Source organism: Tachysurus vachellii, chromosome 6, assembly GCF_030014155.1.
Source record: "Tachysurus vachellii isolate PV-2020 chromosome 6, HZAU_Pvac_v1, whole genome shotgun sequence".
Lineage (NCBI taxonomy): Eukaryota > Metazoa > Chordata > Actinopteri > Siluriformes > Bagridae > Tachysurus > Tachysurus vachellii.
Genome location: NC_083465.1, coordinates 32,311,760 through 32,333,988, shown reverse-complemented (window position 1 = coordinate 32,333,988; position 22,229 = coordinate 32,311,760). Strand labels below are relative to the sequence as shown.

Below are 22,229 nucleotides of genomic sequence, written 5' to 3'. Positions count from 1 at the left end.
GATCGACAGGCGGATCGGTGTGTCTTCTGCAGTGATGCGGTCGATATACCGGTCTGTTGTGGTGAAGAAAGAGCTGAGCCGCAAGGCGAAGCTCTCTATTTACCAGTCGATCTACGTTCCTACCCTTACCTATGGTCATGAGCTTTGGGTCATGACCGAAAGGACAAGATCCCGGATACAGGCGGCCGAAATGAGTTTCCTCCGCAGGGTGGCTGGGCGCTCCCTTAGAGATAGGGTGAGGAGCTCGGTCACTCGGGAGGAGCTCAGAGTAGAGCCGCTGCTCCTCCACATCGAGAGGAGTCAGCTGAGGTGGCTCGGGCATCTGTTCCGGATGCCTCCTGGACGCCTCCCTGGGGAGGTGTTCCGGGCATGTCCAACCGGGAGGAGGCCCCAGGGAAGACCTAGGACACGCTGGAGGGACTATGTCTCTCGGCTGGCCTGGGAACGCCTCGGTATTCCCCCGGAGGAGCTGGAGGAAGTGTCTGGGGAGAGGGAAGTCTGGGTGTCCCTGCTCAGACTGCTGCCCCCGCGACCCGGCCCCGGATAAGCGGTAGAAGATGGATGGATATACATACAGGGAACGATGTGCAGTGAAATGCTTTATTCAACTGACCGGTATAAGAATAAAAAATATATAAAAAGTATAAAAAAAGCAAGAAATAAAATAAGAATAAAATAATAAAAAAGTATAAACTATATAAGAAAACTATATAAGAAAACTATATAAAAATATGAAAATATAGATGATGAAATAATGTATATACATATGCATAAATATACATATACATAAATGTGTATGGTATTTAAAGATTGTCCTTAAAGTGTCCAGGTGCAGTATGGCGTGTAAATAGTGTATAAAGTGGCACTGTGCTGTTCAAGTCCAGAGTTAGAGTGTCCTTAGAATGTTCAGGTGAAGTATGGTGTGTAAATAGTATGTGGAGTGTATAAAGTGGCACTGTGCTGTGCAAGTCCAGAGTTAAAGTGACAGTGACAGTCCAGAATGAAAGTGTCATTGCAAAAAAAAAAGGGGGTGGGGGGGGGGGGGGTGCATAGAGCAATGGGGATGGAGAGAGAAGTCCAGTGCTAGATCCTGGGTGTCTTCTGGTTTAAGATCCGAATGACCTGCGGGAAGAAGCTCCTCCTCATCCTCTCTGTGTTTGCTTTCAGGGAGCGAAAGCATTTCCCTGAACGCAAGAAAGAAAAGAGTCCATTGTTGGGATGCTGAGATCCTTTACAATCTTCCTGGCTCTGGTCCGGCACCGCATGCTGTAGATGTCCTGCAGGTCAGGGAGCTCAGTGTAGATGGTACGTTCAGCTGACCGCAAAACCTGGTGGGCTCTGGAGGGCTCGCCTGTCCTGCATGGTGCTGTTCCCGAACCAGGAAGTGATGCTACCCATCAGGACGCTCTCAATGGCGCAGGTGTAGAAGGTCTTTAGCACCTGATAGGGTAGTCTGAAGTCCCTCAAGCCTTTTAGATAGTACAGACGCTGCTGGGCCTTCTTCACCAGGGTGTTAATGTGACAGGACCAAGACAGGTCCTGTGTGATGTGAACACCTAGGTACCGGAATGTGTCCACTCTTTCTATTGGAGTCCCGTTGATGTTTAGAGGATGGTATGACTGCTCCTGCTTTGTGCTGAAGTCCACTATCAACTCTTTAGTCTTGCTGATGTTCAGGAGAAGATTGTTCTCCTGGCACCATCTCTCCAGGTGATCTAGTTTCCTGTAGGTAGGCCGTCTCGTCCTTGTTGGACATCAGGCCCACCACAACAGTGTCGTCAGCAAACTTGACGATGGTGGTGGAGATGGAAGTGGCAACACAGTCATAAGTGTACAGTGAGTACAGCAGGGCGCTCAGAACCCAACCCTGGGGGTTCCAGTGCTGAGGGTGAGGGTGGATGATGTGTGTTTGCCCACCCGTACGGCTTGTGGTCTGTCTGTCAGGAAGTTGGAGATCCACTGACACAGCAGCAGGCTGAGTCCAAGGACCTCCAACTTAGAGGTGAGCATGGAGGGAATTATGGTGTTAAACGCTGAACTGTAGTCCGCTGAACTGTAGATGATGTTGGATCCAGTTGCAAAAATTAATAAAAATATTTTAAAAATCAAATAGTCTAAAAGTCAACAGATCATCCCAGTATTATCTGAGTAAGTATGGACTCACAGTGGGATGTCTCACGGAAATAGTAGAGAGACTTTGCAATTGCAGACATCAAACATATTCCATAAGTAGGGACATAAATGAAGTGAATTCCCTCATCGATGCAAAGCAGTTCAGATCTCAGGTGACAGTGACCCCTGTGGTTGGTGGGAGAAGTACAGGTAGTGACTCTAACCTTTCTGTGTTTAAAATGTATGATGTTGAAAGAGACAGGGAGGTGTTGGCCTCTCTGCTCATTCTGGTGCTGGATCAAGCAGTTTAGGGAATGAAGGGATAGATAGATCATGTGTGTATATTCAGTTGAGAACAAACAGGAATAAAAAAATGCATCTAAAACAATAACTGGTTACAGAAACAATACAAAGGAATGTTCTTTTGTCAAATATTAAAACTAATTAATTATTTCTCTTTCTACAGTTAAACACATTTCTAAATGAATCTGCTGCTGAACTGTTCGAACCCCAGAGCTCTTTCTTCACGTAAGATCACAGCAGTGTTCTTTCCACTCTCAAAGAACAGTGTGTTAATTCTTATTGTACAGTCAATTGTATTGTGACTTTTGTCTTCTACTGCTAACAGGAGTTCAGGAAACCAGGTTAATGGTGACATGACATATCACTTCCAAGAAGGAGACACTAAAACACCAGCATTTTTCCTGAATGAGCTTAAAGCACAAAGTACACCTATGTAAGTGTCCTGATGTTAATTTAAGAAGTTTGCATTCAGTCAGTGTGTTCTTACCCTCTGTATGTCATGTCTACGGTGGCCAGGAAGTGCAAAACAAATTAACAAATCCGAAAACAAATTAACAAATCCGAAAACACGTTAACAAATCCGAAAACAAATTAACAAATCTGAAAACAAATAAACAAATCCCAAAACAAATTAACAAATCCGAAAACACATTAACAAATCCGAAAACACATTAACAAATCCGAAAACACATTAACAAATCAGACAACCCGGAAGCAGTTGGTATAGTTTGTGAATGGAAACTTACCATCATCGGACGAGACACCTTTCATTCACCTGTATATCTTTAATGACAGTCATCTTGTCCAATGATCGGAAATTTTCCATTCACAAAGTATACCTACCGCTTCCGGGTTGTCTGAATCGGTGCACGAAACACATTAACAAATCAGAAAACACATTAACAAATCAGAAAACACAACGACATTTCAGACAACCCGGAAGCGGTTGGTATAGTTTGTGATTGGACAAGACACCTGTCACTCAAGGTATACATGAAGTTCAACAGTCTGCCGCAGGGAAATGTTGGAATGGATGGAATGGATTACTGTGGATTAATTCTGTTATTTTCTTATATTTAAATGGAGAACTTTACACATTACACATAAGATTCCATACCTGTATATCTTGAGTGACAGGTGTCTTGTCCAATGATCGGTAAGTTTCCATTCAAAAACGATACACTACCGTTTCTGGGTTGTCTGACTTGTTAATGTGTTTTCGGATTTGTTAATTTGTATTCTGATTTGTTAATGTGTTTTCGGATTTGTTAATATGTTTTCGGATTTGTTAATGTGTTTTTGGATTTGTTAATTTATTTTCTGATATGGTAATGTGTTTGGGATTTGTTAATTTGTTTTGGGATTTGTTAATTTGTTTTGGGATTTGTTAATTTGTTTTAGGATTTGTTAATTTGTTTTCTGATTTGTTAATGTGTTTGGGATTTGTTAATTTGTTTTGGGATTTGTTAATTTGTTTTGGGATTTGTTAATGTGTTTTCAGATTTGTTAGTGTTTTCAGATTTGTTAATTTGTTTTCTGATTTGTTAATGTGTTTTCAGATTTGTTAATGTGTTTTAGGATTTGGTAATTTGTTTTCAGATTTGTTAATGTGTTTTGGGATTTGGTAATTTGTTTTGGGATTTGTTAATTTGTTTTGGGATTTGTTAATGTGTTTTCAGATTTGTTAGTGTTTTCTGATTTGTTAATGTGTTTTAGGATTTGTTAATGTGTTTTGGGATTTGTTAATTTGTTTTGGGATTTGTTAATTTGTTTTCGGATTTGTTAATGTGTTTTGCACTTCTCGGCCACCGTACATCTGTTCATTTATATATAATTAATAATATTCTTTCAAACATTTGAATTTTACAGAGAATTTAATCAGCAGTCTGACTGTAAAAAATAATCACCATAATGTTTTATTTCTTCAGATCTGGTTCAGCTGTGGTTCAGACCATGATGTTCTTCAATTCCTCCTCTCCTGTTCCCAGTGAGAGTTTGGTCCTCAGTGTAATCCAGACTCTTCTGAGTGCTCGACTCACAAACCTCACTGACTCTGTAAAAGTGCTGAACTTCACCTATGAGAGTATGATTGTTTTACTAATAACACAAATACGTACTACACAAATTATGATTTCATCTCTATGTCTTCTTTATTAGCATTTCAAAGTTATCTGATTTGTTCCACAGAAATTTCAGACACCTGCTATGCGGTAAAATTCACATTCAATATCAGTAACATCAGCATGCCACAGAACCCTGATGTCAGGAATGATACCTACAACCAAGTGGAGAGCATCATCAACATTGTTGTGAGTGTACATCACTTAATGATATTCTCACAAATATCCAGAGATGATGATGGATCCAGTTGCGATAATTAATAAAAATAGTTTAAAAATCAAATAGTCTAAAAGTCAACAGATCAACCCAGGGTTATCTGAGGAAGTACAGACTCACAGTGGGATAAATCAGGGAAAGGTCAAAATACAGCAAAATTTAGATACAGTACAATAGTTAAAACTGCGCAGAAATCTGAAACAGGATCATAAACAATAATCGAATAGAGGACTGCAATGTGGGAATTGAAGATGGTCAGATATGTCTCACAGAAATAGTAGAAAGACTTTGCGATGGCAGACATCAAACACATTCCATAAGTAGGGACATAAATGAAGTGAATTCCCTCAGGGATGCAAAGCAGTTCAGATGACAGTGACACCTGTGGTCAGTGGGAGAAGTACAGGTAGTGACTCTAACCTTTCTGTGTTTAAAATGTATGATGTTGAAAGAGACAGGGCGGTGTTGGCCTCTCTGCTCACTCTGGTGCTGGATCAAGCAGTGTAGGGAATGAAGGGATGGATAGATCATGTGTGTATATTCATTTGAAATCAAAAAGGGAAAATTTTCATCTAAAACAATAACTGGTTACAGAAACAATACAAAGGAATGTTCTTTCGTCAAACATAAAAACTGATTAATTATTTCTCTTTCTACAGTTAAACACATTTCTAAATGAACCTGCTGCCAAACCTTTCGAACCCCAGAGCTCTTTCTTCACGTAAGATCACAGCAGTGTTCTTTCCACTCACAAAGAACAGTGTGTTAATTCTTATTGTACAGTCAATTGTATTGTGACTTTTGTTTTCTACTGCTAACAGGAGTTCAGGAAACCAGTTTAATGGTGACATGACATACCAGTTCCAAGATGGGGACACTAAAACACCAGCATCTTTCCTGAATGAGCTTAAAGAACAAAGCACACCTATGTAAGTGTCCTGATATTAATTTCAGAAGATTTCATTCAGTCAGTGTGTTCTTACCCTCTGTTTGTGATGTCTGTTTATTTATATATAATTAATAATATTCTTTCGAACATTTGAATTTTACAGAGAATTTAATCAGCAGTCTGACTGTAAAAAATAATCACCATAATGTTTTATTTCATCAGATCTGGTTCAGCTGTGGTTCAGACCACGATGGTCTTCAATTCCTCCTCTCCTGTACCCAGTGAGAGTTTGGTCCTCAGTGTAATCCAGACTCTTTTGAGTGCTCGACTCACAAACCTCACTGACTCTGTAAAAGTGCTGAATTTCACCTATGAGAGTATGTTTGTTTTACTGATAAAACAAATACATACTACAAAAATTATTCTTTCATCTCTTTGACTTCTTTATAAGTATTTCAATGTCATCTGATTTGTTCCACAGAAATTTCAGACACCTGCTATGTGGTAAAATTCACATTTCAGATCAGTAACATCAGCATGCCACAGAACTCTGATGTCAGGAATGATACCTACAACCAAGTGAAGAGCATCATCAACAATGTTGTGAGTGTATATCACTATGTGCTTAATGATATTCTCACAAATATCCAGAGATGACGTTGGATCCAGTTGCAAAAATGAATAAAAATAGTTTCAAAATCAAATCAATCAATCAATCAATCAAAATTTATTTGTATAGCACTTTCAACACCATAACAATGGACCAAAGTGCTTTACATGGTAAAAATCATTATATAAGACATAAAAAGTATAATCATAAAACACATCAAACTAACAATAAAATAAAGGTACAAAAATAGCCATACACAGTATCTCGGGAAAACATACCAATCATACAGCAAAAGCCTTAGAAAAAAAGGAAAGTCTTTAATTGTCCTTTAAAACTACCCAAAGCGGGAGCCAATTTCAAAGACAGCGGTAGCCCATTCCATAACACAGGAGCTGCCACGGAGAATGCATGATCTCCACTCCTCCTCAACCGTATTCGCGTAACAGTCAACAACATTTGCTCATCAGATCTCAAAGAGCGAGAAGTTTCATATGGACTATTTGATGTAGTCAGGAGCCTGTCGATGTAAGGCCTTATACACAGTGATCAGGACCTTATATTCTATCCTATATAACACTGGAAGCCAATGTAAAGAAATTAACACAGGTGTTATGTGATCCCTCTTCTTAGTGCCAGTTAAAAGCCTAGCAGCAGCATTTTGAACATACTGAAGGTGAGCTATAAGAGATTCATTCAAACCCAGGTATAGGGCATTACAATAGTCCAACCTCGTATAAATAAAAGCATGAACAAAAGATTCCAAATCTTTTCTGGAAAGAATAGATTTCAGCTTGGACAACTTCTTTAAATGATAAAAGGATGATTTCAAGACAGCATTTACTTGTCGGTCAAAACAAAGTTCTTTGTCAATAATGACACCCAGGTTCCTAACATAACCATTTACGGTGGGAGCAAAATCCTCACTCACAAACAGATTTCCCATAGACTGTTTCCAAAAAGCAAAATCTGTTTTATTTTCATTTAATTGCAGAAAATTGCTTGCAAGCCATACCTTCACTTCATTTAAGCATATGTTGAAACTGTCCCATGCAGCACGCTTGTCCACAAAAAAATCTAATTGCAAATCATCTGCATAAATGTGGTAATTAATATTGTGGCATCTGAAAATAGACCCCAGAGGCAACAAATACAGAGAAAACAGGGTTGGTCCAAGAATAGATCCCTGAGGGACCCCCCACAAAACATCCACAGTGTCAGAAAGACAATCTCCAATCTTAACTGAACATTTTCTGTCCCTTAGGTAGGAAACAAACCACTTCAAGGCCACATCATTAATACCAACATCATCTCTAAGACGTGCTAATAAAATGCTGTGATCAACAGTGTCAAAAGCTGCGCTCAAATCCAGCATCATCAAAGAAACACATTTTCCAGAATCTTTTCCCATTAAAATGTCATTTACGACTCTTCTCCTGAAACCTGATTGGAAAATGTCCATTATATTATTATCAGTTAAAAAAAATCTATAAGTTGAGTGTGGACAACTTTTTCTAAAATCTTACTCATAAAGAGAACAAAGGACAAAGTGACAAAAATCTTTTGTGGACAAAGTGGATCTGATCAGGTCGAGTATATCGGGAGTAGGGCACACAGTGTTTAATATAATAGAGAGACCTTCTCTCCCAGTTTTGAGTTGGTTTAAGTTGATTTCCTTGGAACAGTTGGAGGGCATTGTCTTGCATTTAAAATCTACTACATCCATTTCTGAAGATGTCATAAAATTTCTAAAAATGTCATATGAAATTTGTAATTTATTTTTAACCCACGTACGCTCAGCCTGCCTGCAGACCCACCTAAAACCCTGTGTTACCTCATTTAGCCATGGTCGCTTATTCACTTTTTGCCTCTTCACCTTAAAAGGTGCAACAGTATCAAGAATCTTACTACATAGACAAAGAGTGTATCATTTCATCTGATGCTGTTTCAGGCACTTCAGAGGAACCATTTACAAAAGGTAGCTCTGCAGCCATAAAAGCAGCAGCAAAAGCATCAAGTGTATGATCTGTAATGACTCTGGACATTTTTGGAGGACGAGAAGCATCCTGTACAACAGGAGGCATGTTCAAATTAAACCTAACAGGCTTATGAGCCGAAATAGGAATATCACCAATGCAAATACTCTCAATGCTTATACCCAAAGATAACATCAGATCAAAAATTAAAAAAAAATTAAAAAAAAGTCAATCAAAATTAGAAAATCCTTAGACATGGGTTTTTCTGGGCAACAGACATGAATATTAAAATCCCCCATAATCAGAATCTTGTCAGCACATCCTCACAGTAACCAGGTGGCCTATAAACTAATGCGCAATACACTGGCATAGACATGTCAACCTTCATAACTTGAACTTCAAAGGATTTAAAATTCTCCGTGGGGAGCTGCTTACATTTAAACAAATTACTAAAAATAGCAGCTAGACCTCCCCACGACGATTTATCCGTGGGGTATGTAAAAACTGCCAGTCCGGCAGTAAAAGCTCAGCTACAGGACTCATGTCATTATTGTTTAGCCAAGTCTCAGTAATGAAGAGAAAGTCCAGGCAATGACTTATATAAAAGTCATTTAAAATAAAAGTCTTGTTTACAATAGAACGGGCATTTATTAAACCCATGTTCACAGTAATAGAATCAAGACATGTGCCTGTGGAGTGAGCACTTAGCTCACCAGAACCGACTCATTTCAAGTGGCGCAGATTTGCACAATCCACCCCTCTGCTTTCCCACCGCCTCATCCACGTAGTCCGGATCAAAGGTGGCCGAGATGCAGGAGGGACCACAGGTACAGAGAAAGAAGGCCATATCTCCACAACCCGCCCAAAGTTTCTTAAGCTTTACCATAATTCCCGCACGCGTCCCCCATTTCCTCTGACGTCTAGTGAACCAGTATGCGCAGCCTGGTGAACCACACAATTTAAAAGGCGAGTGTGGTATTCGTCTTTGCTCAGCGAACAGTTTTATAAGGAAATCGCAAGTGTTGGTATCTGATACCATAAGTAGAAGGTTTAGCAGAGTAACCTGATCGTACATCAGCCATAGACAGTCCATATGATTTAAAAAGCATAATAAAACCAAAAAACTTAATGTAAGCAGTCTATACTCGGAGCGACGGCACGCCAAAACACCACCTAGCGCCATCTTGCTCACGCAGGCAATAATCTAAAAGTCAACAGATCAACCCAGGGTTATCTGAGGAAGTACAGAATCACAGTGGGGTAAATCAGGGAAAGGTCAAAATACAGCAAAACATAGATACAATAGTTAAATCTGCGCAGAAATCTGCAACAGGATCATAAACAATAATCGAATAGAGGACTGCAATGGGGGAATTTAAAAGCATCAGATATGTCTCACAGAAATAGTCGAAAGACTTTGCAATGGCAGACATCAAACATATTCCATAAGTAGGGACATAAATGAAGTTAATTCCCTCAAGGATGAAAAGCAGTTCAGATCTTAGGTGACAGTGACTCCTGTGGACAGTGAGAGAAGTACAGGTAGTGACTCTAACCTTTCTGTGTTTAAAATGTATGATGTTGAAAGAGACAGGGAGGTGTTGGCCTCTCTGCTCACTCTGGTGCTGGATCAAGCAGTTTAGGGAATGAAGGGATGGATAGATCATGTCTGTATATTCATTTGAAATCAAAAAGGGAAAATTTTCATCTAAAACAATAACTGGTTACACACACAATACAAAGGAATGTTCTTTCGTCAAACATAAAACTAATTAATTATTTATCTTTCTACAGTTAAACACATTTCTAAATGAATCTGCTGCTGAACTGTTCGAACCCCAGAGCTCTTTCTTCACGTAAGATCACAGCAGTGTTCTTTCCACTCTCAAAGAACAGTGTGTTAATTCGTATTGTACAGTCAATTGTATTGTGACTTTTGTCTTCTACTGCTAGCAGGAGTTCAGGAAACCAGGTTAATGGTGACATGACATACCACTTCCAATATGGAGACACTAAAACACGAGCATCTTTCCTGAATGAGCTTAAAGCACAAAGCACACCTATGTAAGTGTCCTGATGTTAATTTAAGAAGTTTGCATTCAGTCAGTGTGTTCTTACCCTCTGTCTGTGACGTCTGTTCATTTATATATAATTAAAAATATTCTTACAAACATTTGAATTTAACAGAGAATTAAATCAGCAGTCTAACTGTAAAAAAATAATCACCATAATGCTTTATTTCCTCAGATCTGGTTCAGCTGTGGTTCAGACCACAATGTTCTTCAATTCCTCCTCTCCTGTTCCCAGTGAGAGTTTGGTCCTCAGTGTAATCCAGACTCTTCTGAGTGCTCAACTCGCGAACCTCACTGACTCTGTAAAAGTGCTGAACTTCACCTTTGAGAGTATGATTGTTATACTAAAGCACAAATACGTATTACACAAATTATTCTTTCATCTCTATGACTTCTTTATCAGCATGTCAAGGTCATCTGATTTACATTTACAGCATTTGGCAAACGCCCTTATCCAGAGCGACGTACATAAGTGCTTAAATCTCTAACATTGAATACATTAATGCTGGCTCACTAAGTTACATACTTAAGATACCATGAGTTTAAAACATTTGTTCAAAGTTACAATTACAGTTGCAAAAGATAATGAAAGAAGTGCTAGTTGAAGTGTTTCCTGAATAAGTAGGTCTTCAACCGCCGCTTGAAAATAGCCAGTGACTCAGCTGTCCGGACCTCTAGGGGAAGTTCGTTCCACCACCTTGGTGCCAGTACAGAGAAGAGTCTTGTAGTATACTTGCCTCTTACCCTGAGAGATGGTGGAACCAGTCGAGCAGTGCTGGTAGATCGGAGGGTGCGGGGTGCAGTGCGAGGAGTGATGAGGGCTTTGAGGTAAGAGGGAGCTGGTCCATTTTTGGCTTTGTAGGCCAGCATCAGTGTTTTGAATCTGATGCGTGCAGCTACCGGAAGCCAGTGGAGGGATCGCAGCAGCGGGGTGGTATGCGAGAACTTTGGCAGGTTGAAAACAAGCCGGGCAGCTGCATTTTGGATCATTTGCAGAGGACGGATTGCGTTCATAGGTAGACCTGCCAGCAGTGCATTGCAGTAATCCAGTCTAGAAATGACAAGAGACTGAACAAGTACCTAAGCAGCCTGTGTGGACAGAAATGGTCGAATCCTTCTAATGTTGTAGAGAAGAAACCGACATGAGCGAGTCACATTAGCAACATGAGAGGAAAAAGACAGTTGATTGTCCATGGTTACCCCAAGGTTGCGAGCTGTGGCTGAAGGGGAGATCAGATCGTTGTGCAAGGATATAGCAAGATCATGACCTGAGGATGAATCACCTGGGATGAAGAGCAGCTCAGTTTTGCTAGGATTAAGCTTTAACTGATGAGCAGTCATCCATGATGAAATTTCTGCCAGACATGCAGAGATCCGGTCAGAAGCTGTGGCATCTGCGGGTGGGAAAGAGAAGATAAGTTGTGTATCATCAGCATAGCAGTGGTAAGAGAACCCATGTGAGGAAATAACTTCACCAAGAGAGTGAGTATACAGGGAGAAAAGAAGAGGACCAAGTACTGAGCCTCGTGGGACGCCAGTGGAGAGTCTGCGTGGAGCAGATGTCACTCCCCTCCATGTTACCTGATATGAGCGTCCTTCCAGGTAGGAAGCGAACCATTCCCAAGCTGATCCGCAAATCCCAAGACTCCTGAGGGTGGCTAAGAGAGTCTTATGGTTGACCGTATCAAACGCTGCTGAAAGGTCAAGGAGGATAAGGACGGATGAGAGATTGTCTGATCTAGCAGCATGTAGTTTCTCAGAGACATCTAAAAGGGCTGTCTCTGTGGAATGAGCTGCTTTATAGCCAGACTGGTTGGTGTCTTGGAGGTTGTTCTGTGAGAGATAGACAGACAGTTGATTAGAGACAATGCGTTCAAGAATTTTTGAAAGAAACGAGAGAAGTGATACCGGTCTGTAGTTACTGATGTCTGATGGATCCAGAGCAGGTTTCTTCAGGATGGGAATAACCCTTGCTCTCTTGAAGGTAGTTGGTACCTGACCAGATGCTATGGATCTATTGGTGATAGTTGTAATGAAGGGCAGAAGGTCTTGCGAGATGGTCTGGAGCAAAGTGGAAGGGAGTGGATCCAATGGGCAGGTGGTAGGATTGCAAGACTGGATGAGTTTTAGAATCTCTTCTGCTGTTACAGTTGAGAAATGTGACAACAAAGGTGTAGGGGAGTCCATACTCTGAGATGTAAATGCAGTCGGGGCTGAAGTGAAGGTCCGGCAGATTTCCTCAATCTTCTCCTGGTAGAAAGAAGCAAAGTCTTCTGCAGTCAGGGAGGATGAAGAAGGTGGAGCCGGGGGGTTGAGCAGAGAAGAGATGATGTTGTGGAATTTCCGAGGGTCATGTGAGGAAGCTTCAAGCTTTTCCTTGTAGAAGGAAGTCTTGGCAGAAGTCACATCTGAGGAGAACTTGGCCATGAGTGTTCGGTAAGAATCAAGATCTGCATCAAGTTGTGATTTCTTCCACTTTCTCGCTGATGATCTTAGCTCTCTTCGATTGTTGCACAGCACATCTGAAAGCCAAGGAGCAGAACAAGAAGTTTTCTTGGGTTTAGTGGACATAGGGCAGAGGAAGTCCATAGTTGAGGAAAGAGATGAGAGGAAAGTATCTGTGGCCGTGTCCAAGGGCAGTGAGGAAAAAGACTCAGGATCAGGAAGGGAAGAAAGAGTGCCAGAAGCTACAGAAGAAGGGGAGACAGAGTAAAGGTTGCGGCGGGTAAGAGCGAGGGGGTGAGAGGTAGTTTTGGGTAGGGTAGGGAGAGTGATGGTAAAGGATACCAGGTGATGATCAGAGACGTGTAGTGGGGTAGCAGTCACGTCTGTAGCTGGAGAAGGACGGGTGAAAACCAGGTCCAGCACATTGCCTCCTTTGTGTGTGGGGATGTAGCTGTTGAGTGTGAGTGTGAATGAGTCAAGAAGAGACAGGAGGGAAGAAGAATGTAGCTTGTCAGAGGGGAGGTTGAAGTCACCAAGCACTGTCAAGGGGGAGCTATCAGAAGGGAAAGCACTAAGCAGTGTGTCCATTTCTTCCAGGAAGTCACCTAGGGGACCAGGAGGGCGGTAAACAACAATGATAACAAGCTTAATTGGAGAGGTAACTGAAATGGCATGGAATTCAAAAGAGGAGATGGTTAAATGAGACAAGAGGAGAGGTGTAAAGCACCATTTCTTTGACAGCAATAATCCTGTACCACCACCACTGCCTGTTTCTCGTGGTGAGTGAGAGAAAGCATAGGCAGAGGATAAAGCAGCTGGTGTAGCAGTGTTCTGTGGGGATATCCAGGTCTCTGTTAGCGCAAGAAAATCAAAGGAGTAATGGGAAGTTAAAGCAGAGATAAAATCAGCTTTTTTCACAGCAGACTGGCAATTCCAGAGCCCACCTACCACCACTGTTTGAGACTTACACAACAGAGGAGGGTAGATGAGGTTACTGGGATTGTGACCTCTGCTCTGTGGACGAGAGTGTCTGCGAGTGTAGGAATTGAGTACAGAGATGGGTTTAAGGCACATATTTGCAGTCAAGAGTGAGAATTAAGGTATGGTAGAATATAGCAAAACAGTATTAGACACAAAGTTTACAATGAGAGAGAGAGAGAGAGAGAGAGATACTTACAAACCTTCAGATTTAAATAGGTAAGCCCTGCCCCCAATTCACACCTTAAGGTAGACTGAAACTACTCCTGATTAATCAGCTGAGAGAACAACAAGGACCAACACTATAAAAATCAACAATGGTATAGAATATAACAATTCAAATCACACTACTCTAGAACAAAGTGAGTTAAGCAGATAGTATACAAAAGTCAGGAACCTACTTTACCAGAAGACAATATATTCAAATGAAGAGAGTTAAAGCACACTAAACCATGGACAATCAACTGATTTGTTCCACAGAAACTTCAGACACCTGCTATGGGGTAAAATTCACATTCCAGATCAGTAACATCAGCATGTCACAGAACCCTGAATTATGGAATGATACCTACAATCCAGTGGAGAGCATCATCAACAATGCTGTGAGTGTACATCACTATGTGCTTAATGATATTCTCACAAATATCTGGAGATGACATTGGATCCAGTTGCACAGATTAATAAAAACAGTTTAAAAGTTAGTCTAAAAGTCAACAGATCAACCCATGGTTATCTGAGGAATTACAGACTCACAGTGGGGTAAATCAGGGAAAGGTCAAAACACAACAAAACATAGATACAATAGTTAAAACTACGCAGAAATCTGTAACAGGATCATAAACTATAATCGCATAGAGGATTGCAATGGGGGAATTTAAAAGCATCAGATATGTCTCACAGAAATAGTAGAAAGACTTTGCAATGGCAGACATCAATCATATTCCATAAGTAGGGACATAAATGATGTGATTTCCCTCATCGGTGCAAAGCAGTTCGGAACTCAGGTGACAGTGACTCCTGTGGTCAGTGGGAGAAGTACAGGTAGTGACTCTAACCTTTCTGTGTTAAAAGTGTATGATGTTGAGAGAGACAGGGAGGTGTTGGCCTCTCTGCTCACTCTGGTGCTGAATCAAGCAGTTTAGGGAATGAAGGGATGGATAGATCATGTGTGTATATTCAGTTGAAAACAAACAGGAAAAAAATCATCTAAAACATTAAATAGTTACAGAAACAATACAAAGGAATGTTCTTTTGTCAAACATAAAATTGATTAATTATTTCTCTTTCTACAGTTAAACACACTTCTAAATGAACCTGCTGCCAAACCGTTCGAACCCCAGAGCTCTTTCTTCACGTAAGATCACGGCAGTGTTCTTTCCACTCTCAAAGAACAGTGCGTTAATTGTATTGTGCAGTCAATTGTATTGTGACTTTTGTCTTCTACTGCTAACAGGAGTTCAGGAAACCAGGTTAATGGTGACATGACATACCACTTCCAAGATGGAGACACTATAACACCAGCATCTTTCCTGAATGAGCTTAAAGCACAAAGCACACCTATGTAAGTGTCCTGATATTAATTTAAGAAGATTTCATTCAGTCAGTGTGTACTTACCCTCTGTATGTGATGTCTGTTCATTTATCTGTAATTAATAATATTCTTTTGAACATTTGAATTTAACAGAGAATTTAATCAGCAGTCTGACTGTAAAAAATAATCACCATAATGCTTTATTTCATCAGATCTGGTTCAGCTGTGGTTCAGACCACGATGGTCTTCAATTCCTCCTCTCCTGTTCCCAGTGAGAGTTTGGTCCTCAGTGTAATCCAGAGTCTTCTGAGTGCTCAACTCGCGAACCTCACTGACTCTGTAAAAGTGCTGAACCTCACCTTTGAGAGTATGATTGTTATACTGATAACACAAATATGTACTACACAAATTATTCTTTCATCTCTATGACTTCATTATCTGCCTTTCTAAGTCATCTGATTTGTTCCACAGAAATTTCAGACACCTGCTATGCGGTAAAATTCACATTCAATATCAGTAACATCAGCATGTCACAGAACCCTGATGTCAGGAATGATACCTACAACCAAGTGGAGAGCATCATCAACACTGTTGTGAGTGTACATCCCTATGTGCTTAATGACATTCTACAGAGGTTCCTGATCTTTTTTGGAACATCACTTGATCATTAGTTCCCTTTTGAGTGAACGTGATGCTTTGGCAGGGCTGACACTATGGTAACACTACTTTGAGGAAGTGGTGTCCGAAGCTCTGTGTTCACAGATAGCAATTATATGGCATCAGAAGGACATGTGATTAAGTGATTAAGCACAAGTCCATATAAGGGCATTTATGTCACATTTCTCCAGCTTCTTTGTCTTTAGGAAGTGCTCTGTGTATATTGGTGTCTATTATCTGTCTAATTGTATACGAACTAGTGCAAAAGAAGATAAAATTACAAGGGTCTTTTTTTTTCCTCATCACAAAATGAGCCATCGACTCTAAAGGGATCAGGCATTATGGCATTATGAGTGATCCCTTTTTGCACTTGCTGCATTCCAGGCTGGAGTTCTGTGTCTGTCCAGGCAGTGCGTTGGCTGCAGTCATTAAGGTTGCAGGTTAATTTAGTGGAAAATGAATTGGAGATGGATGAGCCCTATTTATCGTCCTCTCCACAGACTCTAATGTCTTTGCTTTGACACCGTGAGCTCACTTTGCGATTTCTCCCAACCTTAACGAAGGACTATTATCACACATTGTTGCTATGCTCAATCCACACTTGTTTGGCTGTACTCCAGCCAAGCACCTGGCTTTAATTCTTTTGCTTCGGCTTCGAGAGCTCACTTGGTTGATTTCTCCTGAATCAAATATGGAATTATAAGTATTTTCTGCATCAGACTCTGAGGAGGTCAATGTAAGCAATGAGGAGAAAGAAGCAGTGAAATTGCCACCACATGCTCTGGTGTTCGATTAGCTCCTGGAACTGAGCACACATGCTGTTACTAAGCTTAGCTTCCATTGGTCCTATGAATGGTTAGCATTGTCCACTCTGAGCTTGACAATTGCTTTCGCTTCCACCTCTATGCAGGCATCTCCCATTTTTACAAACCTGCACACTGTGGTGTTGAGGCTGTGGAAAGACCCATATGCTGCTTGTTTATTCTAGTCTGCCTTTTAGGGAAGGCCTACAATCTAGTAGGATAAGCTGGTGTGGTGCTGCACACAATCGCAGATTTGCAGGTGTACCAGGCTGACATGCTAAGGCTCATCTGTGGTCAGAAGGAATCCAAACACCGAGGGCTAAGGTTTCCAAGGATGCCCTTTAAGGTCCAATGCTGTCTACCCCACCACCCAACCGTGATTTGCGGTTCAGCCGTGACCACCCATGCTTGTTACGTGTTGTGGCCTCCTGGGTTAGCCCTGCCAGCTTGCTGTTTCAGGGCTGTAGGCAAGGTGAGCACAGCAAGTGGCTAACACCTCTCTCAGACCACCTGGCAGCATGGAAGCTTCTGCCGGGTGTGTCACAGTGGGTTATGGATAACGTGGTAAAAAAGCTCCATGCCCGCTCCTCTTCCTTGGACAGATCTATTCCCTGGATTAGCACCTGCCAGTGCGCTGTTTCAGGGCACCAGGGAGGGGTAGGTTTAGGGTTAGAGTTACGTGCCAAGGCTTCATACCTTTCTTATGTGCTGAAAGACCCCGTTTTCTACTACACCAGGTCAAGTATTATTAGGGACATAAATGAAGGCAATTAGCATCGGCTGTGCTGGGATAGATATAGGATTAGGCTGACCTCCTGTTGTCAGTAAGAGAGAGAAATGTATCAACTGTTAAATTCTTGTGTTGAAATTTAATTTTAACACAATATAATTTACCACTTTGCGTATTAGTGACATGATCTATCATCTTTGATGACATATACAAACTGATAAATTATCTTTCCTTATCCAGTTGAACACACTTCTAAATAAAGCTGGTGCAGAACCATTCAACCCACAGAGTTCTTTCTTCACGTGAGTTCACAGTGGTGTTCTGTACAGAAAATACTTTCTGTATTTTGAAATGTAAACCAAATTATATGGCGATGTTTGAATATATTTCTAATGGTAACAGGATTTCAGGAACCCAGGTTATAGGAGACATGTTGTACAACTTTCAAGTTGGAGACACTAAAACACCAGCATCTTTCCTGAATGATATTTCACCTGTGTAAGTGCCCTGAAATATAATTTCAAAAGTTAGTTGTTCTAACAAAATGTGTTAAATGCCCCCTCATTCAATTATAATTAGTTACTCACGTTGTTATTCTACTCTACACCTTCCAGTTTTCATCAGCTCTTATTTACTTAATGAGTGTATAACTGTTCTTTATGTTTTACTTTTTCTTCATGTACTTTACAAGTTATATTTGCTTTCCGATTACAGATTGGGGAATGTTCTGATATATATTAGTCTAGTTTTTAAGAATTTGACCAAAGTACCTAGTGAGGCTGATGTTCTCAATGCTGCTAATGCTCTGCTGGATGCAAAGATCAGAAGAGCACGAGATCTTGTAACACAAAAACTGAGTGATCCTGTGAGCATACAGGACGTCACTTATCAGAGTGAGTCTATTTATTAATCTCCCTAAATTAGAATTAAAATATATTAACTGTAATGTGTTGAATATAATTCTGTTCATTATCTACCTTTCAGAAATTGACAACAACTCATACATTATAAGCTTTGGATTCCAAATCAGCAATGTGACAATCTCCAAGGACACTCAGCTGAGGAATGGAACATATTCTTTAATCCAAAACACCATCAACAGCTTGGTATGTGTTAGCAACTTCTCTTCGTCCGAAATTATTTTACACTCTAAAATAAAAAATTTTTTAAAAAATACTAAGACCACTTTTTTCTCTCTTTTTTTAGTTGAACAATATTCTGAATATCAAAAATGCTCCTGTATTTGTCTTCCCACAAGCAAACTACACGCAAGTGTCTTCTTTTTACATCTCATCTTGAGAGCTGCTTCACAAAACTGATTCAAAATTCAAACATTATCTTTAAGGAATAAAATAAAAGTTGTCATTTTGAAGAAATATGTCTGTGCTGGAGCCATTATAGTAAACTGGAAGGTTTTGAAAGATTGAGTAATATAAGCCAATTTTTTATCATTGGTTGATGAATGGTGAAATGAATCAAGATCATGTGCAGATGGGCACCGATTAGAGCAATTGGTAAGGCAATGGGTTCCTGATGGAAGATTGTAGATTCAAGCCCGAGTCCTACCAAGCTGCAACCGTTACCTCAGACTGTTCCAGGGACGCTGTATACTGGCTGACCCTGTTCATATATACATGAAACATAAAAGCTGCTTCTTCTTAGGCTACAAGCACCACGATAGTGTTAATAGAAATAATTCATTTAAAATATGAACTGCCTTAATATTATAGAAAGATTCAGACATGTTGGATGTAACTGTAGATTTATTGTTAAATTACAGGCAAACGTCTTGACTGAGGTCATAAGAATTCACTTTTTATATTTTACTTCACAAACAAATAAAAATAACACGATAACTTAGAATGTTCTTACACAATACAAACAGAAAAAAATGTAGTACTTGAGATCTGAAATTGTTCATGTCTATTTCCAGGTGAATACTTGACATGTTGCGGCACCATTTGCCAATGACAATGCAGTCATTTGATATATATATTTTCAACATTATATATATATATATATATATATATATATATATATATATATATATATATATATATATATATATATGAGACCAACATAAAATGAAGGACAATTATTTCCAAAGACCTGCTTTAAAAACACATTCTTGGGCTCTACAATGAAATGATTATCTGTCATGTGTTCTTTAAGGGTAGGTAATACACTGAATTTATTTTTTTCCATCTCTCTTTTCCTCCAGATTTAATGGTACAGAAATTGTGGCTAATTCAGAATATGTATTTGTGGAAGGTGACACCATGTGGACACCGAGTGGATTTCTATATGCAGTACTCAACATTAGCGGTCTGTCGACCCTCACTACTCCTGCTGCTCAAACAGACCCCACTGTACACGTAGTCCTGAGGCCCACAGTCCAAGCACAGAACACCACCACTGGTGGAAATTCTGCATGGATCCTGGACATCATTATCCCCTGCAGTATAGTCATTATTCTCATACCCTGCTGGATTCTACTCTGTGTATGTGTCACCAAAATCGCTTGTAAACCATATAAATTTCGGATGCTCTTTGACATGAAATATAAATATTCTTATTTTTATATGTCAATAATTTGTTGCAGAACCTGACTAAGATTATTTGTTTATTTTGATTAAAGATGTTATTTTACAACAATAAAAATAAGCATAAATATCTAATCAGAATCTCTCCTCTACTCCACCTTGTCTCTTATTTTTTAACTTCCTCCCTGTATCTCTCAGTGTCTGCTCTGTGGCTGCTGTGCTGGTTTAAGGAGGCGCTACAGCAGAAGACGGTCCTACAACGTCCAATATGCAACAAGAAATGGACTCTTTTAAAAACATTATGTGTAAAATAATGTCTTGTATCATTGGAATTTATTGGAATCTATTATTTATTGAAATATTTATTAATTAATTAATTTATTTATTTATTGAATTTCAAGCTGCATGTAGGCTGCATACTATAAAGGAAATAATCGACAGAATGTATATATATATATATATATATATATAAATTTCATTCTTGCATGTGCATAAGTATGTTTATTTTGCCTGATATTAATATGTATAATAAAGCTGATCATATTATGTCTGTAAATTTTTTTTTGTAAAGAAAAATAATTTTTTTATTTTTATCATTTGAACTCAGATTTTGCGCTGACCCAGTAGTTTATAGCTGTGTTTATGTGTACTGTATTAGTTTTTATGCTTCCTCTTGGTCATCTCATCATTGTAAATGAGAACTGGTTCTAAATTGACTCACTTGTTTAAATAAAGAAAATAGTTCACGCAACTACAAACTGTTGTAGAAAGGATATTGTTTAAATTTACTTTATTTCCTGCACAGTTCACCCAAATGAGTATTAGGTTCCCTTTTTAGTCTGGTTCCTTCCTCATTTCAGGTTTCTTCCTCATTTCATCTTAGGGAGTTTTTCCTTGCCACCATAGGCTTTGACTTGCTCATTAGGGATAGATGTTAGAGATAAATATCACTTAATCTTTAACTTAAAATATTTTTTTACTTACTTATTTTCTGAAATTATTATACTGGATTGTTAAATGTGCTATACTAATAAATTGAATTGAATTGATTTGTTAATCAATGTCAGGTATCTCCACTTTTTTCTTCTCAATAATGTGCTTAACAGATACTGCCTCAACCACCATTACAGTGTTTGTTTTTAGCCCAGCACGGACACCCACCCGCTTTCCGTGCTTCCGCTTCCTTGTGCACCGCTTTCGCCGTCCCTTATCCTGATCTGCAGTATCAGGTGACACTGAGGACTGGAGGCCTGGTCCCCGCAGCAAGCCGAGGCTCTGAAGCCTTTCCAAGACATCATCGTGCAAGATGGTTGTTGCATGATTTCTGTATTTTATTAGTTTCTTGAATTTGTATACATGAACACCGCTGTCTCTGGTGTCCATGTACTGGAAATAGTCGGGCTAAAAAACTTAAATAAAAATCCAGAGTGGCCACTGCATGCGAGTGGTCGTCATTTAGATCTACAAACTGATATCGATCTGTCAAATAAGATCCAGGAGAGGGCTGTCCCTTTAACACCAACAACATGTTCTAGCCTATCAAGTAGTATAGCATGGTCAATGGTATCAAAAGCTGCAATACGATCAAGTAACACTAGCAAAGAGACACAACCCTGATCAGAGGGCAGTAACAGGTCATTTACTGTACAACTTTAACCAGTGTACAAAAAAAAGAATTTTTTGTAGCTATGAAGGCTTTCCTTCCATGCTAATTGAAATACTGATAATTTAGTTATCAAAGTCACCATTTACGTTCTAATTTCCTAGCAGATTGTTTTAAAGTTTGTGTGTTGTCATTATACCAGGGTGCGAGTTTTTTCTCTCTAATTACTTTCCTTTTAAGTGGAGCTACAATATCAAGGGTGTAGACTCAAGGGTGACTCTAAAATAAAAATATAAAAATAAACAAGAACACATGACTAAGGCCAAGCAATGAATACGGGAGCAGAATTACACATGACTGCATAACCAACATGACACATACTGTACACAAGGCAGGAGGACACATAAAACATATCAAAATAAAAGACATAGAATACAAGACAAACACAAAACCTAGGTTACAGTGCTGTATTGAATATGTGGCAAGGCAAGGCAAGGCAAGTTTATTTGTATAGCACATTTCATACACAGAGGTCATTGAAAGTGCTTTACATAGAAATTAGAAAACAATTCATAAGAGAGAAAAAGAATATATGTAAAAATAAGAGACATACGATAAAATCATAATAAAAACAAAGAACAAT

General features: G+C 39.5%; 1 protein-coding gene across 1 annotated transcript; it reads left to right on the top strand.

The window, feature by feature from the left end:
• Window positions 1-1,793: 1,793 nt before the first annotated feature.
• LOC132847772 (uncharacterized) lies at window positions 1,794-20,277 on the top strand. The gene is given in 19 exon segments (XM_060873310.1): window positions 1,794-1,822; window positions 4,344-4,498; window positions 4,603-4,724; window positions 5,412-5,473; window positions 5,574-5,681; window positions 5,807-6,018; window positions 6,123-6,244; window positions 7,513-7,568; window positions 10,472-10,626; window positions 14,200-14,321; window positions 15,012-15,073; window positions 15,173-15,280; window positions 15,406-15,617; window positions 15,722-15,884; window positions 18,155-18,333; window positions 18,425-18,546; window positions 18,647-18,708; window positions 19,662-19,941; window positions 20,182-20,277. Coding segments are annotated over 19 exon segments (2,427 nt in total).
• Window positions 20,278-22,229: the final 1,952 nt, after the last annotated feature.